Genomic DNA, 27,333 nt, shown 5'->3' with positions numbered 1-27,333 from the left:
TGTTGTGATTCTTTTGTTTAAGAAGTCCTTAATGTTTGTAGATTTAAGTGATATGATGCATTTATGAAAAGATTACAAAGATAAATGGAAATATTAAATATTCATGACCAGTTTGAGTACTTTAATAATGTTGTTTTAGTGCTCAAAATAAAAATGTTTTAAAAATGCTATAAAAAGCACTGTACATATATACCACCGTATAATGGCAATGGGAATTGAAAATGCTACAGGTATCAGGTAGAAGGAATTTAGTACTAAGATAGTTTTAAAATAAAAGTGCAAATAGCAGAAGAGAAAGAAGAAAGTCTTCCCCCAGAGGAGATGAGGAAGGGTGAAAAATAAACTGAAAAGAAAAAATTGATTTTTTTGATTACTTTTGTGGCCAGTGGAGGTGTTTGAGTCAATAGGAAACGGAGCTCTGAAATACTGTCATTATTTGTAAATCATCTCGTAGTTCAAGGACGGGGCATGCTATGTCGAGTTTAACTCCTACCAGGGAAGATTTTTATTAATACAGTTGCCCTTGAACGTTCTCCAGAGCCCGTGCCATGCAAACAGCTTCTAGGAAACAAAACAATGAAAGTGTGAGTGGAGATGTAAGCTGATGTACTGTGAAGTTAGAGACACAAGGAATTTGCACAAGGAAGCCCCTAAAACCTGTAGTTGTTTTTCAGGTCTTTAGTGTCGTGTTGCAGGCCCCAGTTTAGCATTTGCTCATTTTCTAATCTTTTTCTATGTTTTAAATGCCATAATTAGCACTTTTAACTGCAACTTGACAAGCAGAAATCTCTGTCTTTTCACTTTTCCACTGATCATTACTACTGTATATCCTGGTACGACTGATGGCCAGACTTTCCACTGCACAATTGTCTTACAGCTAAATATGCGGTCCTGAAATATTGTTAGGTCACTGTGTGCAGGCACAAGTAGAAATAGAACAAGAAACCTTAACACTGGTCATTAAAATTCATCCCACGTAACATAAATTGATTTGCCTTTTGCCATAGCTATTAAAGTTTCACACTCCCTGTAATACAAAGTCTTAACAGAAGCATCTTAGAGTGTAATGTAAACCACGACAACTTTTAAATTCAGGATTCAGAGAAAAAATGTTAATTGATTGATATAAATGTACCCTGTGTAATGGGTCATGACAATGCAGACCTCACGGTTCAATTGGAAATGTGTGTTCTGTGTTTAAGATATGATTAAGCAAACCTGACAGATCTATCAGATTGAATAAGCTAGAAGAAGCTTGATGAAATAAACATATTGTACACGTTCATGCAGAGATAATTTTTTAGATTTACAGTATATAGCACTTTTAATCCCAAAGGATCCGAACGCGCTCTGCATACCAGAGGAGACTCTCTTCATACACCACTGACAAGAACACTCTGCTGTAGGGACTGAATGATTTAATTTTATTTTATAATTCACTTTTGTAATCTAATCATTTGTGCTGGAATCACCATTAATATCACAGGTTTTAGTGTATAAGGTTTAACTTTTGATTACCTTATTATTTATATACGGTATACAGTATATGTAACTGTACTCTAGAATCATCCCAGCTTGTACCTCTGGTTAAAGTTACATGAAAAGCCATACAATCGTGTGTGCTGGCACTGCTGATCAAGCTGCCTGGCATCCCACAGTACAGCCTGAGACACCACTGGAGACTTGGGCTGCCTCAGAAGGGATGGAAGGGCTAGCAGATAGCCATACAACATCCTGATAAGAGCTGGTTTGAACTGGTTTGGAGGGAACACTGGGGGGGGGTATTCTACTCCCTGCAGGGTGGAGGAGGTGACACAGAGTTGAACATCCCCGTGTCCAGGGGCTGCTATAGAGACTTTCCATATATTATCTTAGGTTCCAGTGATGAAGGTGAAGAAGACTAGGAAGGAGTGATATGGGATGTAAGCGGGAAGGGTAGATGGGAAGGTCAAATGGTGATCCTTTTTCTGCACTCCGTAGCTTATTAACCAAGTAAGATAGACAGTGATAGTGTACTGTAGGTGGGGGGATAGTTATAGTAGTCAGCCACCCCCACCAGAAAATGTCTTTAATCTCCGACGCTTGCTTTGTACTTCGTACTTCGAGTTCTACTTGGACGGGTTTTGCTTGTGTCGTGGAGCTCCTGTTGTGCGCACATCGTGAATAAAGGAAAGAAAATTCCTCTCACTGCCGCCTCTGGTCTGGTTCGTCTGGGACTGTCCTGACCGCCGGCTTGCACTATGGTACGTGGGTGGCACACAACACAACACAACACAACCACCATTATTTGCATGCAGGCCCACTACACAATCAATCAATCAATGAAAGTTTATTTATGAAATGCACAACGATACAGCGTGCAGAAATAGTTGCTGGCATTGAAATATCTTTTCTATGAGCTCACCGGGGGGGGGTAAAAATAAAAAAATTAAGGTTTTAGTTATGTAATAGAAATTGAATAAAATAAACTCAGACAAAACTCAATATAAATAGAGCTGCTATGTGTCCATGGTATATGCAATACTTTATTATGTCCAAGTAGTGCAGTATGCACAATACAGTGAAAACTGTACAGTATGTCCATGTAGCCATTACAGGTGATTTGCTAAAGGAGCTGCAGGTTGGCTATTTAGCAGTCTTATTGCTTGGAGGTAGAAGCTGTTTCGTAATCTGTTGTACTTGCTTCGGTACTGTTTACCATGTAAATGTGTCAAACATTTAACATGTCAGGTAGAGGAGTGTGAAATGGCTTCACGGAGTAAATGCAGAAATGTATGGGAGCCCAGTGTGTGTGAATCCAGGGGGCAATGTAGCCAGGACACTGGAGGTCTAATGTCTCGCCTGAAGCTCCTAAGGGCAAGATTCAGGCACCCCATCCAACATTATTGAATACAGGTCTGTCTGTGACGGCAGGTTGATTCACAGACTGCCCCTTGTGCACCTTCTTCACGTCCTGATGAGCAGGCGATCCAGCTTAAACTGTTAGGGAAAAGTGCTCACGATCTGCTGGGGGAAGATGTACTGCTTGGGCACTTAACTCATGCCTGCTGTGAAGGTCTGTTTTCCCTTTTCTTCAACACATCCAGGGAAGGTGATTCTCTGCATAAAAAAAGCGTGCAATAGTCATGCACAGTGCAGCCTGATAAAAGAAGAGCCTGGCATTTATGTGACCTGCAAGGATAGAAATACTGCACTGCCTGGGTTTGCAGTTATCTGGTCTAGAATTCATTCTGGCACCAGTGTGATAGCCAGCGCTAAATTTGTATTACCCTTTGTGCTTCTTTAGTAATGAGGTGCACGATGAGGGGAGGGAAATGCCAGCCTTGCTTTATTAAAAAAAGGATAGTATTTCCCTGGGGGGGTCTTGCAAAGTTTTTTTGTTCTAAATTTAGCACTCATTTATTCTCATTGATAAATTGCATTCCGTGGAATAATAACGCAATATGCGTCACATTTCACTAACCAAAGCTTTAATTTGCAATGCATGGGACAGGGATTTATGCTAACACTGTAGCTTTGTGGGGGAAAAAAAGCATCAAACTTCTCTGTAAGTAGAAAAAAAAGAAAAGGAGACAATTTTCCAGTTGCTTGCATTGTTGGCTGATGGAAGGAAAGACGGATTCGCATCTTACAGAAAGGGGAAACAGACTCTAAATGCAATAAACTGATCCATGTGATTTTGACACTTCACTGATTTCACTGTACTATACAGGAATAACAAAAGGTTGTTAGTTTCACCCATCGGTCCAGCTATTATTTTCTATTGATAATTCTCACGATTTAGAAATCGTGTTTTTCCTAAATAGAAAAAAGGATGTTTGTTTTTCAGTTTCTGCCTTGTAGGAATTAAGCAGATTTACAGGCAGCGTTCTGGACATCCTTATGATGGACATGTTAAAATAATGAATTGTGGTAGCCGAGGATGTCTATTTTTCTTAAAGCAGAAGATAAGTGTTGTCGTTCTCTAATCTGATTTGCAAAGTTCAAATGCCACTTTAATCAAAGCCTGAGCCTCCAAAATAAACACAAATCAATCAAATGGCGTATGTTTAATCCTATCAATTGTATGCGCAAATTGTGTTTGGAAAGTATATTGCCTCCATTACTTATCTCAGACAGTATAATTATTCTTTGTCTTTAAGGGTTCTCCTACACGAGCCTGGCGCTATCTTTCTTTGCACAGAGCCATGGCACAATCAGGACTGGGCTCTCGCAGAGTTTGATGAAGAGCGAGCTACTGTGATGCCACTGACGTGTTCAGATGTCACAGCAGCCTTTCAAATCTTCCGGCTTTGCTGATTTTTTTTCTTCTTGAGCGGAGTGCCAGAGGCTTAGACGTGACTTCATTTCGCTTGTGCTGGGCTTAATTGTACGTAGTTGGACAGCAGGAACTACGCCTTCCCTCTTCCCTGTTTTAACTTTCGTGTAATAATGTCCTCAATAATTCATTTCCAGAGAAACTGGAAAAAGTTCTTACAAAATGCACATAGCAAAAGTAACGCTGTCCAGGAATTCACCGGGGGCAGAGTATTGTGGGCACTCAAGTAGACCGGTGTGCCTTTGTTTTCTGTGCAACAGCGCCCCCTGTGGAGTTCTCTAAGCTTCTGTAACTTAGACATGCTGTCAGCGAGAGCTGCGTCACTCCTCCAGGTGATGCTGATTCAGCTTTGGATGCTGACTAGGAGTGAGGAAAACACGCAACACGACACGCCCAGAGCACAGCACAGGGTCCAGACAGCACAGAGCTGGTCACTGAGAAGCTGGTGACTTGTCGCATGATTCAAGTTTGTGTAGAGGCAGGAGTAGGAAGCTGTCACTGTACCAGTGCATGTCAAAACAGTATCCAGGGAAACACTGGAGCTCAACAAAAGGTGGGGGCAGAGGAGAAGAGGGAAGGTGAAACCAGTAGAGCTCATGTCTAGAGAATAGCTGGGGGGTTTATTGAACAGAGAGTCCACAGCTCTGAAACTGTCAGCCATGCCAAGCCTTCAAAAGTAAAAATAGACCGAAACATGAAATCCTAGAATAGCTGCTGATCCCTGGCATGTGAAGTGATCAGTAGGGGTATTAGCAGTGTGACCCTGTGAGGCAGAACCTTTGCCTTTCTGTAAGAAGTGGGAAGTGGGCAGAAGCGAGCTCAGCTGGGGGACACGGCCACGGCTGGCTGTGGGGACACTGCTGCTGGTCGCACGCAAGCTGCTCGGCCAGAACTGCCCCCCCTCCTCCTCACAGCACCCTGCTGAAGCACTCACTGCCCCGGCCTGTGCAGCCTCTTCAGCAGCGGAGTCAGGAGTCATTTTTGCTGACCTCTACTGCAACACTCTGCAGCAGAGGAAATTAGCATTTTAGCAGTTCTCTATCCTTCAAAGTTATTTTAAGTCGGGGATTTATAACAGCCGGAAGCTGAGTGCGAAAATAATAACCTCCTCAGTCCTGAAGTCTCCCTCATATTTATTGTTCTAAATCACCTCTGTTCTCTAGCCCACAAGGGCTGTGCTGAAATTCCACTTAAATTTGAGATTCTTACCTCTGCAGTTCCTTAATTTCACATGTACATATCTTAGTAATTACAATGGATCCACAGCCTGAGGAAGATAATCCCATTTTTCTTTTTTTGACTGCAAATAGCCCTCTTCATACAATTTCATGGACATTTTAAGGAGTGTTCTCACACAGAAGAAATCAGAAGACCAGTGAACATACCAATTATTGCAAACAACATTTCTGTGGTAAAATAAGGACCTTCTAGTGTTTTCTATTGTGGTCAAGTCTCAGCCTAATTACTAACTCCTAATTACTGTATTTACAATGCAAGCTGTATAACCAGGGGGTAAATAAGGCTCTGGAAGGTTTCCTCTGAACAGCCAACTTTAGATACTTTTCTTCCCAAGTCACACAATTCATGTTGTGCAAATAGTTGATGTTTTGTCAGTAGTTAGCTGAGTGATTGAAACTATTGAGAAGAGCAAAAGTCAGGAAACATCAACAAACACAAAAGATACACAGAGCAAAATACTTCAACTACAAATGAAACTGAATTCTAAACATCCAGACACTACCAGTAAAGCAACAGCAAGTAACTTTATTCATGTTCTAGTTGAAAAGAAACTCTATTGCATTCCTTAAAAGAGGTCAAGAGGGGTGGATTTAAGAGCCTAAGGCACATGCAGATGTTATTTGCTTTGAAGAGAGTGTCTATGAGCATAAAGCATTTTTCCTATGTAGTATTTTATATGCATCAAGAGGACAAACATAAATATTTGTATCACTACTATATAGCTAAAATATAGCTTTTTTACTACAAATAGGCAAAACTCACAGATCACTCTTCTCTCCATTCAGCACTTTGGGATGGTGTGAGCCAAGCACACAGATCAAAACTAACTGGTGTCAAATACTGTATTAGGGGATTTCACCAGTCTTTACAGTAATTTCCAGTACTGGTTATTCCACACTGTTTTCTTTTTCTTATTGGTTTTGTTATTGCAATACCTGGTAGCATTTAATTGAAATGTTCTGAGATATTTCAAGGTTCACTTAGTCGCACACCACCACCACACAGTTCGAATCATTGTGCACATACTGCAAAAAGCCCCAGATCAAAGCAATCAGGCAGTCTGCCTGTGTACTGTAGGTGGCGCATCATATGACTGCATTCTATAGCCATACCTTGATCGACTGCAAAGGGATGCAGAATTTATTGAGATGCAAAAACATGCATCATTCCAGACTCACTCTGAACTGAGATAGCGTAGACTAATTCCTCTAAAATCCTTGTCCTGCAGGGGCTACAATTCTGATTAACATGTCTTTTACTCAAGGGCACATGATGCCTCCTACACTGAACATTTCTTCACTACAATAAGCGTCTTTATTGCTTACAGACTAATGTTTCACTTTTCAGCAATGAAACACTTTGCTTTTGTTTCCTGTACTTTACAAATGTGCACATTGAAATGAAGGATTTGTTCTCTGACAACCACAATCATTGTAGTGGACTCCAGACACTAACACACGCTCTCAGATTTGTTAAAGAGCTTCTCTAAAATGTAGCAGTTTGTTTAGATTGCGCTCAGCATTTGTAAGCTTAATAAACAACTGTATGACAGAAGATGCACATTATTTCACTTGGAAACTTCACAGGCGCCAAGGCACACAAGTACAACACAAGTTTTGAAAAAGCTTGCACCCACTGGTATTGCTGACATAAACAGAAAGAACAGTCTCCATTACAGTTAATAAGAAACCCATTCTGACTGTGCGACTTAATTATTTTCTGCCTCAGCTCAGTGTTTTCATGTCTACTTTAATTATAGCGAGTATGTCTTCTTTAGTTTAAATTCTACATGTGAAAACATTTAGCATTGTGCTTAAGAACCAAATAAGCAGCAAACATCGATACAAAAACAAAAAAGAAATGGGAATAATAACAATAAGAGCACTCATGGCAGAAGGCTTGAATGCTGTACAGAGGCCCTTGCCGATCTGGTTCGTATACTATGACTAGAGGACAGATCATAGGCAGAACCCCCCAAAACAGCAGTTACAAACAGGGCAAGTATGAGTCCGGGATGCTTGAGAGGGTTTTCGACTGGTCAGTGGTTAGAAGCTGTGATGGGGGAGAGTCAGGGTCTGACACCGCACCCGGCTGGACGCCAGCGGAGGGGCATTAGGACAGGAGGAAGCCCAATCTTCTGCCAACACCTGCGCCAGCATGGGCGATGAACAGAGTGCCCGGACTGAGCTCAGACAGACACTGTGTGCTCACAGCCTTGGGGAGGAGTGAGTGTCAGTGGCTGGGAGGGCTCCGATGGGGAAACAGGGAAGGAGGACTGAGGACGTGGAAGACACAAACGCCGCAAACTGGGTGCGAAGGGGTTGGACGCCTGAAGACAACATAGTGGAAACCCAAAGAGAGAAGTAAGGAGAGCAGTTGAAGCGGGGAATGTGGGAAGGGATATTGTGACGAGAAGCTCTGGCTATGCCAGAGACCTGGAGAGGGCTGACAACATCGGGAGAAGGAGCCAGAAGAGAAGAGAGAGCATCCGAGTGGAGTCGTTGTTTTCCGGCAGCACATGGGAAGGCAGAGTTGGTAGAGATCTCGGGTTCAAGGCGGAACAAGCAGGTGACGCCCTGCCCTGGCCTGAACAGTTGAAAATAAGGGAAGGGCATTTGAAACCGAGAACATGAGGCTTTTTCAATAAACTAGCTGCCCAGCCATGTTTCCCGGCTTCTTTCAAGAAGCAGCTGGAGGAGATCCTTGGATTCATTAGCTACCAGCAACCAAAGAAATTGTCTGGGCTGAATGTTAAATGTTTCTGATATTCTAGCACTTTTGAAACATTTTTAATGATTCATGGTGAATCTCTGCTGTAGTTCTCTGACTTTTAGCAGGAACATGTTTATTTGGACATTGGACATTGGATTTTCATGGACATGTAATGAACAGACACCAAGGTGCATTAGCGGGAGAAAATGGCAACACACAGACCATTCATTTAGGATTTGTATTAAGTGGGAAATCAGATTTTTGGATGGCTCAATATACAGCACTACACAATACCCTATTTTCTGAAAAACGATTTACTCAACGCGTCCTTCATCCTTTCTCTTGCTATGGCTTGATGAGCTCTAAGCTTATGTACAGTAAGCCCAGCCCAACCGCAGACAAGGTCTCAGGTGTCCCAGAATGCACTGGCGTCAGGGCCAGTCAGCTCTATGTGTGGCGTGGCAGGTGCAGGAGCGAGAGCGCAATTCAAGACACCACGTCAAGGTCCGGGGCCAGCTCCAACAGCAAAGACCATGAAAGGATGTGGTTCCTTTTCCTTGTATAATATAGCAACTGTCTGAATGCCTTCTGTCATATCCTAAACAGGACGTGAATAAATAGCGCAGTATAGCCTCTGAATTACACAACGTGACTACATCCACCCTGCAACCCTGTAATGCTGAAGTATTTCCCTCATACATCATTCATGCCAGCATCATTCCCACATATCACAGACTTCAGAGTTCTTCTTTGTTCTGTTCCTTCCCACAGGTGCATTAGTGCCATGCTTTCCAGCGCCTTTTTTGCTGGCATTCCATTCAGCTGGAATAATGAGCCTTTAAAATGGAAATTCAATACTAACTTGATTTTTTTAAGTTCCCAAGTAGTGCGCAAATTAGTCTTTTTATGTTTCCATTCAAGCAGTGAAAACATTTTGAAAAAAGGCTCCAGCAGCAGAATAGCAGACTTCAGATTCGAGATCTGTTTACCCAGAACTCCAGATTAATTAAATTTTGTAGCAGAACATGAGGGGAAAAGACATACAAATACAGGGGGAATGTTTTAAAGTAATTAAATTACAGTATATCTTTTTTCTTCACTACTTGACACAGTTTATCGGAGATCTCAGGCTAGCTCTTAAGGAGTTATGTTTTAAGTATTTTCCAACAGTTTTAAAGTCTTGGTTTTTGCAGTGGAATGATACTGCTCTAGGAAGACAGCTGGCAATGCTTAATGGGGAATAAATTATCTTACAAAAGAAGATCAACATACAAGACTTCAATTCCTTGTTTTTAATTGTTGCCCCTTCCAAGATTTCAGAAATTAAGTAACCCAGCTACAAACCCTTTTAATATCACTTTCACATGTCGCTAGAAGGTTGTGGTCTGGTAATGGGAGACTATTTGCCGTTGGACGATTTTTAACCAGCCCAATCTCATTAGATTTCAGAAGCTAAGCAAGCCTGGGAACCTGTTTGCTGTTGTTAATGGTGCTGGAGGACCAGTAAGTGGCGCTGTCCCCTCTGAACCAGAAATTCCAAACCAACACCCTCAGTGGGTGCTTCGTAGATGAGATGCTATGTGCTGTAAGATGAAACGTTCTATCCATCCATACTATCCATCCATCTTCTAACTGCTTCACATACTGTACTGAGGGCCATGGGGGAAGCTGGAGTCTATCCCAGCAAGCAATGGGCACAAGGCAGAATACACCCTGGACGGCACGCCAGTGCATCGCAGGGCCCACACAGATACAAACAGATGCTCACATCAGGGCCAATTTTCCTAGAAGCCAATTAACCTACAGTACCAGTACATTTGGATTGTGTCTGTTTTTTATTCATATCGATTGTGGGAGGAATCCAACACAAACATAGGGAGAACATACAAACTCTATGCAGATAGCATCCCAGGTCCAGAATTGAACCCAGGGCCCCAGCGCTGCAAGGCAGAAATGATAACCAGAATGTTGCCCTTCATTTAAATACAATACATTCTTCTTATTTGAGGCAATATTCTTTTCTGTCATACAAGACACAATTGAAATGATGCTAACATATGTAAGAGTCACTGCCGAGCCTGTATGGTTTTAGAACCCATTGTTGTGGATAATTATGAAGTACTCAGTAAAAACATGACAAAATCTCAAGCTGAAAACTAAACACTGCAGCTGCATTTGGTTAACATTATACCACAGCCAGGACAACACTGTGGAGAATATTTTAACTACATCCTCTGAAGTTTTCAAATTAGCACTGCTCCTAGACTTTTGCATGGAAACTGCAGTTTCTTGTATCATTATCACAGAGTTACTTTAATTTGCAGCCTCCAATACAGTGCGCTGACGGAAGACAGAACATGGAATATGCTGATCTGGCTGTTTAGACCTGTGTATTCTGAAGGTTACTGTACGTAGCTCTAAAAGCAGCGATCTCTCTTGCCATCTGCTGTAAGTGCAAATCTGATCAGACTGTCCTTGCATAAGTACAGCATATAGGAAACCCACCTGATTTTGCTTTGCTAAACACCTTTACAATCTTAGTTTTTACAATCAATTACACTTACTTTAAGGAGACCAAAGATGAATCACCGGACAAACTGTTAAACTCTACTAAAAAAGTGACAGTAATATTCAGGATATGTTCTGCCACACAGAAAGCGAATTATAGCGGAAAGCCCTAACCTTGACAAAAACATTTACCTTTTTAATTTAAAGTACACTTGCCTAATGAAATGAGGTTTTATTAACAGAAGATATGATAATACAGAATATAAACTACAAACCTAAAAACAAAACCACACTGCTCCTTTCTAAGATGAAGTGTCCTTTCTTCATCAGTAGTTTCACAGTCATTCATAGAAATCAAGGAAAAGATGTACAGAATGGCAGTCTGTCCGGAGAAAACTCCAGAGTAACAGGGCTTCCCAGTTAACTGGTGTCACAGACAAAAACGTCTCTGTGTCTCTGTGTAACGAAAGCGTTTTTCAGGACCCTATGCAGACAACACAATCTGGGGAGGAGTGAGGAAAACACTCTGGGGAAAAAAGCATGTAAAGGGGCTGGAAGGGAAACAGGGAGCGTGTCCAAGGTGCGCTGGTGTTCTGGGGGGTGAGTCCAAGGCAAACAGTACAAAGAGTATCCATAGGGAAATCCTTGACGAGGCAAATGTCCAGAGCCGGGCGGTCCATCCAAGACGAAGACAAACGGAGTTAAAAACCAGAGCGGGATCCGGCGGAGGGTCGGGGGGAAAAAGGGGGAACGGGACCAGGCACTCAGGTCCCGGACTCGGCTGGTACTGGAAACCAGTGCAGAGCCCAGAACAGAGTGAGCGTCTGGCTTAAGTAGGGAGGCAGGAACCAGGAGCAGGTGCGCAAAATCAACTCAAATGTTAACGAGCCGGAGCGCCCTTAAGGGGGAGGGATTACAATCGTGACACCTGTGAAGTGTGCCTTGGGCTCAGGAATGGGCATGACTCTTTCTAAAAATAAAGGGCTTTCTCATCATGAATGGATGCATCTTTTTGTATCTTTAGGTCTACCACTCAGCTTAACAATTTCCGAAAATCCAAATGCCCAAATCAAGTACAAACCAAGGTTGAATAACTGATATCAATGTCTGTTATGATCATTTTAAACCTAAACCCAACTGCACACTGACCCTTATCCCAAACTGAATGCCATCTCAACATTAGCTTCAACTGTAGCTGTGAAATACAATCTATATAATTACAAACCAGATGATTTCCTGACATCAATTCTTTCATTTAGTTGCATCCCTTATTGAACCATGACTGGCACCAGTTTTTCTTTGAATCTGAGATCTGAAGCAGAGAAATTAGTTGTCAAAAAACTTGGTGGTGGAGTTTTTGCTATTTGCTATTAGCCCACGATGAATAAAGGTTGTTGTGGAAAGAGGAAATGATTTTAAGGTGACAAGCTATTTTATTCTGTGTATTCTGGTGACTTCAGTGAAATTGTGGTACCTAAATAAATTGTACTTTGAGAAAGTATTTGGACAATAGGATCCAAGGTTATGTTTGGGTTGACATTGGAGGTAGAGATCCCCTTAAATGCAGTTTTCGTCAACATTACGGTACAAATTTTGTATGTTTTATCTAGGTGTACAAATGCCAGCTGAGTGGTAAATTAGTCTGTTTTTTTTGTTGGTGGGGACATTCTGGCTGCATGCGGTGGTTCCAGTCTCACATGCGCATCCGCTAAGTGAGACTCGGTTCGGAACATGTCTTCTGTTGTTAGAGGACAGGAAAAGTGCTCTAACAGTGTAGCATACTCAGTAATTGCTTTGTACTGTATATGAAAAAAAAATATTGGCAAAGTTCCTTATAAACTTAGTGACAAAGTACCAAGTCCATTATCACCCCACAAGATAAAGCAGAACAATTAAGCAGCTACAATATCAATTGTTTGGCGTTAATTGCATTACATGCGCTGCCCACTTTAAATGCTCGACCACTCTCTCTGGCTCACAATGACTCCCATTATTCTTTACAGGCAAGGTTGCAAAACGACGGAGCAGGGAGAGTGAGCCGTGGAGTAGAGACACTGAGCACACTGCCAAGTAAGAGCACGCAAACACAAGAGAGTAGACTGCTTGCTTTTCCTTCCATGGCACAACACAGAGGCCTTGTAGTAATGGAGAAATAACCAGGCCTGCCCCTTTAACTTTGCACATGTGTTTTGGGTCTAAATTTGGAAGCTGACCAAATGCTGTAATTCAAACTAGCAGTGTGGTGCAGAATTCAGTCACTGAGCAGCTTCGGTTGAATCTGCTGGATAAAGGACTCTGAAAACTCTCCAGGAATTTCCTCCAGCTTGGGCAGGGACTTGGCTACGAGTCTGTTACTGGAAAATCTGACAAGAAGTGCTGCCTGCAGTCTGTCAGGCCAGGCCTCATGCAGCTTTTTAAAAAACACTCAATCTTCTTCATCTTCCCGACACACCCTGAGTTCGTAAAAGCTTGGTAAACTGGTAGAGAAAGAGGTAAGACTTCTGTTTTTCATACTTCGTTGTTTGTCTGTTCCATAAGATTCTTTTCCTACTGCGCTTCTTGTTGAGAAACGGTAGTTTACTATCTCTGACACGAAACACAAGGCAGAAATTTTGTGTCTTACAGTATGTGTCCATTTGCTAATAACAGCAGGAGAGTGCAAAGCAAGCAGTCATCACAGGAGTTACATTAGTTAAACATCTGTTCTGAAATGGGCTCAGCGTGTTACAAAACTATCAGAAGTTGCGGATGTTGTGCTAAACTTGCACTGATGAGTTTCAGTTTCTCTCTCACAGAGTTAAAGGTTATGTGAAGGAAGTTGAGATCCTTTGAGCTTGGGGAGGATATTGACAGTTGCGAGCAGTTTTCAGACAGGGCTGAGAGCCAAGCTCCCCGAAATAAGAATTCAAGGGTGGCCCTATGTCCTTAGTTTAATTTTAAGTAGACACTCAATCCAATTTCTTATATCGCTTTCTACTGGCATTTGTTTCTTGTTGTTCTACTCCTTTGGGGAGAAAGGGGCTATAAATAATACAGAAGCAAACTGTTTAGTAAGAAATCTCAGTTTCCAGTCAAAGCATTTAAGTCTGGAACAAGCTTGCAGTCAGTCACACAGAAAAGAAAACTTCTTTTTGCATTTTTATGGCTTACAAACAGAGGAAGTTTAGAAACACTTATCAAGCACCAAGCTTGCAGTGCAGGTTAGCGTCAAATGGGACTGTGTGTGTGTGTGCTCAGACACAGCCCTGCGCGTGTCGCGTGTGCCGGCGTAAGGGGGTGGATGTTGAAGTCAAACGCAGCTGTTTGAAGTTTTGCTGCCTGACCCACGTCGAAGTGAGAGAAAAAAACAAACTGGTCATGGTCACTAGGTGGATTTGGTTTAGAACACGTTTTAATTATTTTGTAACGGAAACGACATTCCTCTTTCCTGTTGACCCAGTCTATTCAATGGAACATGCAACACAGTTCTACCTATAATCAAGCTCCCTTAAACTTCGACCTAATGACAGAAGAGGCAAGCTGTGGGCCTTGGTTACAGAGCTCCAGACTTACACAGGGGCTTGTGCTCCTCAAGTGGGCACCCACCCTCTCCCTCCCCCACACACCATGACCCAGCCACACTGTCTGCCTGACTGCCTGACTGCCTGAGCCACGCCGAAGTCAGACGAAGAGAGACTGACGTGCTTCTGCTTTTCGTGTTCCCTACTGTTCCACTACAGTATGTACTGCCTCCTCGCCAGTGGGGGGGAGTCGATAAACACTATCTTAGCTTTTGTCTCAGTCTACAGACAGCATTAAATAAACAAGGGCCTGTAAGAGTGTTTACAGAACCCTGAGATGTGGCTGTTTGTTTTGCAACAGTGCGAGTTCTGTTGCTTGCCGGCTCTTTAACTCAGACGTGGCGCTTCAGAGGAAACGCGTTCTTTCTGAGCCTCACTTGCAGGTTCGCTGATGTTTTCCGTCTCAACAGGAGCTTTTGCCTGAAAGGACTCCTCTACCGGATAATGTGATTAAGTCATTCTGCATGTTGCACAATTAAACTAATTGGCACAACACAGATATCATTAATGAAAATACGTATAATTTTATATTATCACAAAAAATGCTCACTCAAATTAGGAGCAATATAATAATAAACTTTATTTTATATAGCACCTTTAAAGGTGGCTTCTCAAAGTGCTTTACAGAATGAGAACAACAATAAATAAAAAGAATACACAACATAAAACACAATTACTATATACAGAGGAGACTGTGGATGGTGGTACTAGGAAAAGCAGAGGGGTGGAGAATGGAACCAGTTAAGTAAAGGTTCTTCTAAAGAAGAAGGTTTTGAGTCCGGATTTGAAGGAGTTTAGAGAAGGTGACTCTCTGATATCCTTGGGCAGAGAGTAAATGTACCTTTTGCGCATACGATTCTTAATTAATCATATCATATCTACAGAATATCACAGTCGTAGTTCTTTTGCCAAACATAAGCACTGGGTCTATTTCTATAATGAAAAATTAGAATTATTAATAATGATAATTATAATAAGATCCATGCTGTTTTTGAGTTTAATAGAGTGTACAGAGAAAAAAAGGAATTCTAAATTAAAAATCATCTTATCCTGATCAAACAAGAATGCCATTTTCTCTTATAACAACCGTGGGCTTACCTGTGATTATACTGCTTGGTCACATCTTTTCACGTGTGACACTCACATACAGTGCAGCAGCTTTGGATGGTTTAGCACACTTACGTACCAACAGCCTCTTCCCATGAGCAACATACTTCCTAGCAGAATGGCGGCGGAACAGATGTGGAAATGCACACCAGGACTGGGAATCGGAACAGACGCCTCAGCAGGCGCAGCACTGTTTGAGTGGACAGCCTTTCTGTATCCACCGGAAAGAAAACAAAACATAACCAGGAGGTTTGGAATCTCTGATTAAACAACAGATTGCGTTGGTCTGTGGTTCTCTGGTGTCAGAATGGAATGCTTTCACTTCCAGCACGGCTATGTGATTGCAGACTCACATGTTTAAGTCTAATGAACTTTTATTTTGTCCAATTATTTGTTTAAGCCATCAGTAATCTCCTCTTCTCAGCTTCATGATTGCCCTGAGGCCAAAACACAGAAACCACACATATTAATCCACATACTGTACTAGCAATTTTAACGAGGCATTTAGCAGCTATCATCATCGAAGCATAAAATACACAATGCAATATTAAGATTAAACAAATAATCTGCTTTACCAGTTTCTCTGTGAACATAAGATACTGAGAAGATGTTTAATATTCAAAAGATTTCTGCCCACATCCACTGCTACTCAGAAAAAAAAAGTTTCTCAGAGACCTCGAAAATGCACAGGCTGTCAGTTATATCTTTGAATTAAGTGGACACTTTTAGGTTTAAGGGGATTGTATTTCGATAAACATAACAATATGTTTAATTAACCTCAAAAGTAGGTGTTCCACAACAACAGGGCCTCAACCCAGAGTGGAATGTGTAGACTTCAAAACCCGATCTTTATTTCTATGGTCAAAAACTCTCAAAAGTCTCTGTCCAAATTTAATACCTATCCTCCCTTTGATATTATCCCCATGAGCTGCTTTCACGGTTTTTGGGTTTGCTTTTTATGTCTTGTTTATTGCAGTTTGTCAAAAATAAATAATAAACAATGCAGTGAGGGTAATCTTAAAATAAAGTATTCAGATTCAGAGAATTTCCTGCTGCCTTCTCTACTGTCTTCAATAAAGATAGTGAGTCAGTTTCAGAGGCAGTCATGTGCACCCAGACCATGATGTCACCTCCACCATGTTGTCCAGATGAGGGGGTGTCTTTTGAGCTTCTGCAGTGTTTTTCTTTCTCCACACTTTGACCTTTCCATCTCTTTGGAAAAGGTTTGTCATAAAGCATTTGTGCACAAAGCTTTGCTCCTAAATTGTCCTTGCTCAGCTCCGTACTTCTTGTTCTTGGTGCTGATGAGGCTCTCTCAGGTTCACAGTGATGCCAGTGTAGACACATTGCTCCCCCAGCCAAGAAGCTGCAGCAGAGCCTGTAGCAGGTGCGAGCTTGATGGGACAGGAGGTCCTTTTCCTAATTCTTCTTCTGGGGGACAGGAGTCCTTAATGTCAGTCAACATGTAGAAGCTACAGCTAGCATTTCCAGACTGGGAGGGTGCAGCACATAAAAACAATATTAATAAATCCAGTAAAATGATTGATAACAATGTATCCAAGCGATTTGAAATCTACCAGATGACTATCTGTCAGAGAAAGAACTCGAGCACATTCTTTACTTACTGTAGATCTTATTCGGATAAGGTCAGTACGACATTTAAGCTCTGTCTAGGTAAACACTAACGATCAAAGCTCTGTGTTGCAGACACAGCCATCCTGTCAATCTGTTAGAGATGCAGCACTCTCTCAACAGAGGCCTCTCACAATGGTTATCGCATTCTTGTTATTGGAGAGATGATGGAAAGGCCCGTGAACGGGATAGAAATGAGAGGACCTTTATGGGAAAGCAGTGAATAAACACAGACCTGCCCACCTGAGAGGCTGGTGTATAAAATTCTGCTGTGGTACAGGCAGCGTGCATGGATACGCACAGCACCTGCTAGGTGAGACTCGTCAGGGTGACTTCACTGGGATTGCACAAACATCTAACATCACGCAGTTTACGTTAGGGGAAAAGAGCGATACTGGGGGGAAGCATGAGAAGAAAACTATTTTCCATCACATGATCCTGATGACTTTAACGCTGATTTCTTAAGGAAAGCCTCATCGCCACTGTCGTTTAAAACACCCGATGCGATCTTTTTTTGTTTTGGTCCCTGGGCTGAAGCAATCCATGGATACGAACATAATAAAACACAATCAGACTTGCATTTGAACGCTAAAGAAAGCTGTTGTCATTTTATCAAAAAATGCCTCTTGCTATTTCGAAGCAAAAACTATATATAGTCTATGTTTACCAAAAACAGTAGCATACAGAACGTGTTTCTAGATTAATTATAGTTGTGAACAATGGCTATAAAATTATTACTGATGGTGATCCAACATGCTCTGCAGCTGTGGCACAGACAAGTGATTTTGGACACATTGTCAGAGTACTGTATGCATGGTTTACTTTTGAATGTTCTAGTTAAGTAAAGGTGTCACTCGCAGCTGAATATATATAAAGTTCCATTGGAAAAAGTCATTTTGCATGGGAGACTTACTGTAAGCAAATGTATACATTTTCTCCAACACCAGGACACTTCTACTTCACACCAGACCCAGAAGTGAAAGTATCCTGAAGGCTAAATTCCACTTTCTGCACTGTGTGACTCATCTTTCCCAACTAACTTTCAAACGCCTGTCAAAGAAAACGGGAAGTGTGTGACATTAATCTTTCTTTTCCTATGAAGCATTTAAACAAGTAAAGGAGGTGGGAAAAGAAAGATTAATACATGACGACTAGTAATGATTATTTGCGTGTTAGACCACGTTCTCTTTAAGATAAGGGAAGATCGCAGGGGAGAAGCTGTCACCTTGAGGCTGTTTGGGAAACATTATTAATTTCTTTAACTCCAGTGATACAGAGCAGAGGTGTCAGAGGGAACCGAATGGATCACATAAAGGGGGGCTTTGTGAAGATGAAAAGAAGCATTTAGCCATTAGTCTGTGGACGGCCTGTATAGCCATAAAATTGTAGAAGTCACAAACAGGCAAGGCAAAAAAAACACCATCACCCTACTGCAGTTTGTAATTGGATTTAGCATAAATAGCTGTGCAGAAAATTTAGACTCACAAAATTTGGACTACAATGTGAAGAGTATCAGCTGTGTGCATATTTAGAACGGGGTATGTGAATGTTTTTAAATGCATTCCTAAATGTTGTACCACAAACTAGTACTAGTTGTTTGGTATAAAAAAGTCCAAATTTATTGGACATGATATAAGGTAATTCCCCCCTTGTGTTAAATAAAAAACGCTTCATATTTGAGTCCCAAACTAGGAAGTAATTCTAGGTCCATTAACAGCTGAGCATTGCAGTAACATCTGTGCTGGACATGTCCTGTCCTGAAGATCCACAGTCCTTAGGGCTCTTTGGCTCTTCACTTGCTTCGGCCTAGAAAAATACCAGTGTGTCATCCAAAAGACCAAGCACCTAATATAGTCACTATATTCAGTTAACTTCAGTAGTTTGGTGAAATTCTAATAATGTTTAATTCAGCTGGCAAATAAAGAGCTTACTTAATACTCTAGAGTTAACTTACCAGGCTGAGGAAATAACAGTGCCTGCCCAAGTTCAGCACTGCCACATCCCTCCTCACTCACAAGGAATGAACCAGGGGGGCAGCTGCTAGGGTGCAGTCTGGGTGGAGGGAGGGGTGTAGAAAAGTGAGTAACAAGAATTTCTCTTAAATAAAACCATTTATGAGCACAGATATGATGGACAAATGAACATAAGAACAACCATAAGCAAGAGTTTTTTTTTCCCCACCTAGCACGTTTTTGGTAATTAATGATCCAAGAATCTGATCCAGCTTTTTCTTGAAGGAAGCAGGGTACTGACTTCAATAACAATGAAAACCAGGAAACTCTGTTTCTCTTGAGGGCCAGCTAATCACTCACAATCATTCTTAAGCTGATCAGTTAGGCTGGTGCTGAGCCACACAACAAGAGGTTGTTTTTCTCTTTTCCTTCCAAAACCTTTAATGAGTCAGTCATGAAAGAAAGTTACAAAACCTTCTAGAGTGTGAATCTTAAGGCCAGTCACCTCCCAACTTTCAGGACCTGGGGACCCCTGAGTAGGCATTTAAGACAACTCTCAAATGATGCTTAACCCATTTCCAAGAATTCCCGGGAATGTCAGAAATGCCTCCAGAGCTGGAAAATTAAACATTTAAACTTTTTTTCAGGTAGAACAGGTGTTTCATGCAAGCAACTTTCCCACTGTGGGAATAGAAGAAATTCCCTTCTTCAGCAACTGCTGTCTGTCACTGGTGTCCTTCCCTGGAGGGTTATAACTGAAACCATGTTGCCAGACTCTTCCTAGCCTGTCACACATCATTGGTTGAGTTATCTTTGGGGACTCAGTTCCATTTTTCTCAGACTTTTGTAAACTCCAGTTTATGTATTTATTTTTACCAGAGGCTTCTTCTTCCCAAGGTTAGAAGGTACATTTAAAAGATAATTACTCTGGTAGTGGTTTCAAGAATTCAGGCATTTTGTTGGGTAATTGTTCCAGGGTAGTGCGAGTTTGTGTCAGTTTATTAAAGCCAGTCTTTTTAGGATAACCATGACAGAGCTACAGGATGGCCAACTTACAGTATAATTAATTGCTGGACTATTAACCTTGGCAATATAAAAAAACACACTAAAATGCATGGTGGCTGGCAGGCCTATGATCATAATATCTTCGCTTTCTGTGTGAAAAAGGAATAAGAGTGAGGATCAGCTTGGACTTTTTGTTGTACAGACTTACACAATCAACAGCATAAAAGTTTGTGCATATTAAAGACATCTGAAAAAAGCTCATGAAACATAATTAGCACATAAAAAGTCCATGTTATAAAGCTCTGCCTTGTCTACCTGGACTTCACTGCTTTGCATGATGTACTGTCCTTCTCATGTGCTCAGTACTTCTGTTTTTATTGGAGCAATAAAAAGAACAGAAATCTAGGTGCCAGTAGAAAACGTATTGTTGTCTATTTTACAACAGGGGAGTAACGACAGGGGTTCCCAGTCCTGCTCCTGGTGATCCACACCTCCTGGTTTTTCTTCCAGCCCAGCGCCTAACTTCTGAGCATGAAAAAAGTTTTAAATATTCCAATAAATGTGTTAGTTCAGATTAAGTGCAATTTGTTAGTTCACTTGAGGCTTCAATTGCAGCTGTAATGAAGCTCAGCTGGAATGAGAAGCAGCAGGGGTGCAGGCCTCCACAACCAGGACTGGACATCCCAGCAGCAGGGGACAGATATGATTGATGGAGCTCAAGGACGCTGGTGAAAAAAGACCGACCACCATTTGAAATTAAAAAATGCAGAATAAAAAGGAGAAATTGCAGGGAAGTCTTTGGAAAGTGAGGCATTTCCCTACATAAGCTTTCCCTTTTGAGCCTTTCTTGTTCACATGCAACTAATCAAAGATCTTCAGGAGAAACTTGGGCAAATTGAAAGACATTTTGCAGACCTTGTTTGTTCTGCATACTAACCTACCTTCTTGTACACTAATTAGCTAATTAGCAAACTGCACAACAAGCCAGATAGCCTCTATGCATTTGCGGCCTTTCTTATTTTGTTAGTACAGAACGTTACACAGAAATTCCAAAAACGCAAGTCAATATAAGGTAATTCTTCAAAAGGAAAGAGTGGAGATTAATTCCACACTAAAAACAAGAAGCTAAACACCAGGTTTCAGCTGTGGAGCCTCTTCAGATAAGAAAGGGGGAGGCACAAGGGCGAGTTAGGAGAGTGAAAGAAAAACAAATGAGTGAAAGCGGGTCTAAAAATACTGAAAACCAGGGGATAATGAGAAGACAGAAATCTGTAAATGAATGATGAACAGTGTAGAAAGGAATAAGTTGATCATTAAGTGCTGGCGGAAGGTGTGAACCTAGTTTAGGGATTAGTTCGGATTGCTGTCTTTGAGTCCTGGAATTCCTGCAAAAAGACTCACTGAGGTCAGTGCAATTAAGGTCAAAAGAGGTGAAAAGGGAATCTTCTGGCTCGGTGAGATCTTTGATCCTGGCTCTTCTGATGCATCCCCTGAAACATTCGCCCAGTTTTCCGCCTGCTTCGGCAGTGCACTTTCTGCAAGAGATGCAATCAATAAGGTTTTCTGGACAAACATTGACTAATCATTGTCAACATGAATAAAATTACACAGAGGTGCGTAAAGCATTTACCCTTAATTTAATTTCAATGTGAATTCAAATTCAATTATCTGCTTATTAAATGATAACACACGAAGAAGATGAGGAGGAGGAGAATTATGGAAACGTTTTCTTTATAAAGACCGAGAGACACTGCAGTCATTCTGAATTGTGGAAGATTAGAGAACTTGGGTGGGAGGCCTGTTCAGAAATTGCTTTTTCAACCTGGCCAGTATGTCTACTGTAGAAAAAAAGTCTATAACACGAGCTGGGACAATTATTTTTTCTTCCCCTTTGTTAATCAAAGCACAAGGTAATTACTCAAAAGCAGTGATATGGCTCTGTGCAAAATGTGAAACCTGCTAGACATTTCAATGCACATAGCTGGCTCTGTGTCACCGTGAAGGACTCTCTTGTTCTTCAGAGGCAGGGGTTCATTTGTTATCAAGTGAGAAGGTTAATTAAGTGTACATTCCTATCTTAACTTTACATGTGGCCTCTAACCTCTAAACCAGGCCCTGATTGTTAAACAGCCCGTTAATGTGACACAAATTGCATTAGAAAAGATCTTCTCTTCGTAGAGCCTTGCTGTGGAAAGGACACAGAGACTGGAAGTACAAACTGGGGCACCGGGACATCTGTTCTGTGTGTTGACCCTCTGTCTTTACAAAGGTCTGCAGAGTCCCGGTTCAATCTTTGCCTCTTCATGTCGAGCTGAAAAAGCAGTAGCCAGTTTAAGCAGTAGCTTTCCCTGTTTGGTATGGCATTGTGTGTGAGTCAATTGCTACAGTATATCAATTAAGAGGGAATGGCCAAGACACAGCAATGCTTTTGTTATTCCTATCCAAATCTAGAATTTGCTTTCTCTTTCCCATGGACAGGCTATGAATCCAATGGGACTCAATTGACAAATAGTTTTCACTACAAACAAATCTTTTGGTCATCAAAGGTTAGATTTTTTTAGATATCTTTATATTCCTAATGAGCAAGAATTAAAGAATGACCTCTTTCCATTTTTATTGTTAAAAAACAGGTGACACATTTTGCCTAAAGTAATAATTGAACAGTTGAAAAAAGACCATTTACCACACAATAGCTTTGTTGTATGAAAAAACCATGTGAGAATACAGAAACCGTGACTGCATAGATGGGTTTATATATTCAAAGGTTTCTTAGGAAGACACTAGATACTGATATCCTTTGAAACACTGACATTTAGATTTAGTTTTTTTTGCTTAATGTCACCAGGGGTTTGTGATTACTCCAAATTTATTATCACTCCGATTTTCAGGACAACAGGCCTGTGCAAAGTTAATCATTACTTGGTAAAGGTTAGTTTTCAGGGTCCTCAACAAATCATGTTGCTGTGACTGGTAATTTACTTGAAGGAGCAAGTGCCAGATCCCACACTGAGAGAACGGAGCAGGAGACACAGAGCAGTGCAGCAAAGCACGCCCATAGGAAAATGGCAATGTGTTAGGTGGACTTGGGGCACGATGCATTGAAAACTGGGCAGTGCGCAAGGTCAGCCACTTTCTGTACAGCAGGTTTTACTGCAGTTTTAATCATGTGAATTATTCTGCTTCTTGTAATGTGCAGTGTCTTTTTTTTCTTTCCAGGCAAGTAATTAGGGACCATCATTAGAGAATGCTATCATAGTATCGGTAGTGCAGAAAGGAACTGAAAGTTTATGACACAGTGAAAGCACTTCATCCTGAAGCTTGTGATCCCAGTACTTTAAGTCTAACCTGGTGTTTAATCTTCCAAGTTATCTGCTATGGAGTGAACTGCAATGGCAAAATGGCTTTTGAGCACTACCCCAGGGAGTGAAAGCAGAAAGCTCTCACTATTTAGAATCTCTTCGGATGAAAAGAGCTCAACAAATACCATGTACAGTATAATCATTATCATTTCTGAAAAACTCTGTAACCTGGTTTTGTATTGTTAAATGGAATGCCTTAATTATAGTTTTAAAGGATCTGTTGCAAGTGGATGGCTTTTTCAGTTACTGAATTATTATTAGAGAATTATTATCATTTTAAGCATGTTCAGAAAAGTGGTGTGGCAGTTAGTGCTTCTGCCTCACAGCTCTCGAGTCCTCGGTTTGATTCAGGTCTGGGGTACCTTCTCGGGGGAGTTTACATGTCCTACCCCCATTCAGACAGGTGTAGCTCAGGCGCTCACCACAATGCCATTTTCCAACCATGCTGCAAAGATGTGCTGCTCGGGATGACTGGTGCCTCCTGCTTGTGCTTGTGTGTGTTCGCACTGCGATGGGCTGGTGCCCAGACCAGAGCGTAATGCTGCCTGGCACACTACGCACCCGTTTTATCATAACTTAGTAACACGGAGCATTGAAGGATATGTCAAAGGGTGGCAGGAGGGTGAAAAGTCACTGCTGAAATCCTGAGATGGGCTCCCTCAAGGAGGGTTGTGTGTGAAGGTCTGTACTACAATACTTGCTCTTCTCTTCCTTGCAGATGACCCAGGAACAGTACACTCATAGAAACAATGTCCAGAGCTCTGAAGAACCTCATGTGTACAAAGTGGGGATTTACGGATGGAGAAAACGCTGCCTTTACTTCTTCGTTCTCCTCCTTATGATTTTAATCCTGGTCAACCTCGCTCTGACAATATGGATCCTCAAAGTCATGAACTTCACGATAGTAAGTACTGCATGACGTCTGCCTGAGGGTGGTCAAGAATGTTCGGCTACACAACAGGAGGCCTCTGTAGGGTTCTTCGAAGGACCAGACTCCTAAATAGCCTTTTAATAATTGCCCGCTGGGAGTTGTAGCGCATCAGGAAACTGTTTCAATTGTGCATCACAGTGGCAGCATTTATTTTCTTCTTTTTTTTCTCTTGTAAATTGTACTGCTCTATGTTGCAGGCATCTACAGTATATGAAAGCAAGGATTTCTCATTGATCTTTGGCATTACCGAAGTCTAAGCCCTAGCGTTCGTTAAAGTGAACACCCACACACTCAGATGAAATGTGATCACCTCCCACAGCATGTTCTGTGCTCCTGTCACAAGTGTCAGCCCTCTGCTTCAGCATCGACATGTAGCCCTAGTTCGATGTGCAAGGCAAAGCTGCTGGATATGTGTGTATGTTTGTACTCTATTTTGTGCCAGGTGTTGTGTAATGGTTGCATTATCCCTGAGACTGTTCCTTTTAAATTCAGGAGTGCTATCCTTATGTATTGTATGCTTACATGAAAATCATCCCCCCCCCCCCAATATTCACATGCGTCAGCTGGGGTGCATTTATCTTCATCTAAACGTCACACATCTAAGTATTGTAATGCATACGGCCACCACCATTGGTTGTGAGAGCCGGCTTACCAGTGCGGTGACGTCACCGCCCTTCCCTGTGAATAGCAGGGACCGCAGCCGCCAGGCTGATGGGAGATTTCCCTTTGGCTCAAGAGGCTGGGTCCCTGTTGAGTGATGCTGAAGGCCTGGGTTCGAGTCCCCAGCGGTGGGGGGCTGACCTGAGATGGCAGAGGCGAGGGCGCACACCCACGTGAACCCTGGAGCGTTACAGTATTTACTTGCTCTGATTTTCACCGTGAAGCCACAGCATCGCTGATCCATCACAAGCCTTTCTCAGGGGTTTTTCTAATCTATTAAAAAAAATTAATAAGAGGGTCAACGAGCTCTTCTTGTAAAGCTAGTTCAGCTCAGAAGCTCCCCCAGTCCTGGCTGGAAAACCTAAAGTCTCTTCCTTTCAGTGGAGTCCAAGTATCTGTAGAAATATATGGAAATTCATACAGTAGGTTTACCAGATCTATCTGAGGTTCAGACTCAGAGGCAAGCATGGGTTTGGGCCTTATTCATTAGAAAACCTCATTACTTGATCAGTACTGTTCCTTGTTTGCAGGTTTAGCATGTGTTGTAACCTACAGGATAACCTACACAACAGCTTTTAGGCTCCTTACTTGCAACAATATATTGTGTGGTTTACCCCATTAACTCTGCAAAGACACCAGCTCCAGTCTCGTTAAATATTGGAATAATTGTATTTACATAGTCTGCATAATGTCAAAAATACACTTGAAATATCCAGTCCCTGTAATTGACTTCATGCACAGCCTACCGTAACTCCTGAAATGGATAAAACTGTGCAATGAGAACCTTGTTTTCAGGATTTTTCTCCAGAATTCGCCAAATTATGTTAATACACATTACATTTAGTGCAATTCTCTTACACTGTGTATTAACAGGGGTTCTGCTACACCTCAAACCTCAATGCTAATATTTCTCTTAAACACCATGCAAAGAAATTGCCTCTTGAATGTAAGTTCAATGTACTGTGACTGAAATGTATACGCTTTTTCATCACTGATAATGCTACTTCAGTATACTGATAACACTCCGCTAAATCAAAATTCAGTCTCCTTATTGCCTAGTAATCTGCAGGCTACCTGTGATATAGCTGATAAGAGAGGGAAGAGGTAAAATGTGGCCTGTCCACATGAATAAAATATGAGAATGACTTGATTTCCCACAGAGGGTTTTAATAATAAAAAAAATCTACCTTATGGTCTATCAGAGTGTTACTTATAGCATTTTAATATCTCGGTCTGTTTGGCAGCCTTCATTTTTCGCCTCCAATTTTTTTTTTCCATGAGAGCCAAGGCAGGACTGCGAGCTGCATGACTTGCATTTATATATCGGCTCCATAAATAGAAGTCTAAATAAAGCCGACCCGCGGAAGACGAGAGGATGAATCGTCGGGTGTAGGGTGTTGGAGGTGTGGATACAATGTCATTGAAACAGTGCTCAGGAAAGTCATAAGATGATTATACTAGGGGGCTGGGGGCTGGGCGAATAAAGTCCGATTCTGAAAGGTACTGCGGATGTAGGAAGCACGCGACAGTGCTTAAATAGGATTCCCTTACAGTGGAATGAAGACATCCACCCGCAGGTCTAACAGCTTCTTCCAATCCGTGCTCATGTGGGAGCCGGACGCTATCCCAGAAAGCAGGGCACACCCTGTAGGGGACGCCAGTCCATCGCAGGACAGACAGACACACACATACACACACCCAGGGCCGATTCTCCCAGTAGCCAATTCACCTACCAGTACGTTTTTGGACAGAGTTAGTAAATACACTCACGGCTTCAAGTATATATATTTACACAGGAGGTTATAAAGTAGTGGATAAGGTGCAGTAAATGAAGTCACTTTAAAATTGATTTGCATGATGGATGCGTGATCGCTTCCATTTTTTTCCAGCTTTATGATGCCCAATTGAAAGCGGCATTCCTTCATTTCGTGGTTTGAATTTTTGCTAGGTGCTTGAGGTCCGTTTCTCAGTAAAGGCACTGTACAGTGTGAGACTGGACTGTACTGTATGACATAAAGGACCCTGAGTTCACAAGGTGCACTTCACACGCCCACAGTACTTTGTGTGGGCAATTGTTCCAGGGGAACAAAGGTACTGAAAATCCCTCTTCCCCAAACACTCTGCTAGCTCCTGACGATAAGATCCTTGCTTATTTATTCCCCCTGTCTGAAGCTGGAGTAGATCAAATAAAACTGATTCAGTCTTCTCTGTGTGCATGTGAACATTGTCACCCTTTACCACTTCAAACACTGAAGCTGTATCCACAACTTTCGTTATTTATATGCGAATGTAAATTCTATGACCGGTGCTGTCATTAAAAGAAATTAATGGCAGAAAGAAGCAAGCCAGT

The 27,333-nt window shown here is 41.7% G+C and overlaps 1 protein-coding gene across 3 annotated transcripts in view; it reads left to right on the top strand.

The window, feature by feature from the left end:
* The window catches only part of sgcd (sarcoglycan, delta (dystrophin-associated glycoprotein)), a 177,612-nt gene that overhangs the window by 89,695 nt on the left and 60,584 nt on the right, over positions 1 to 27,333 (top strand). For 2 of the 3 annotated variants that reach the window (XM_088604813.1, XM_088604814.1), the window contains one exon: positions 24,111 to 24,296. In XM_088604813.1, coding sequence (XP_088460939.1) covers positions 24,111 to 24,296 — 186 coding nt within the window. Of the gene's footprint in view, positions 1 to 12,901; positions 13,270 to 24,110; positions 24,297 to 27,333 lie in introns of those variants that run through there. The other variant, XM_088604815.1, reaches the window with a different exon arrangement.

The sequence above is a fragment of the Lepisosteus platostomus genome, chromosome 13 (genome assembly GCF_059453375.1).
Source record: "Lepisosteus platostomus isolate fLepPlt1 chromosome 13, fLepPlt1.hap1, whole genome shotgun sequence".
Lineage (NCBI taxonomy): Eukaryota > Metazoa > Chordata > Actinopteri > Semionotiformes > Lepisosteidae > Lepisosteus > Lepisosteus platostomus.
The sequence above is the reverse complement of the archived record's forward strand: the minus strand, read 5'-3'. Positions and strand labels throughout refer to the sequence as shown.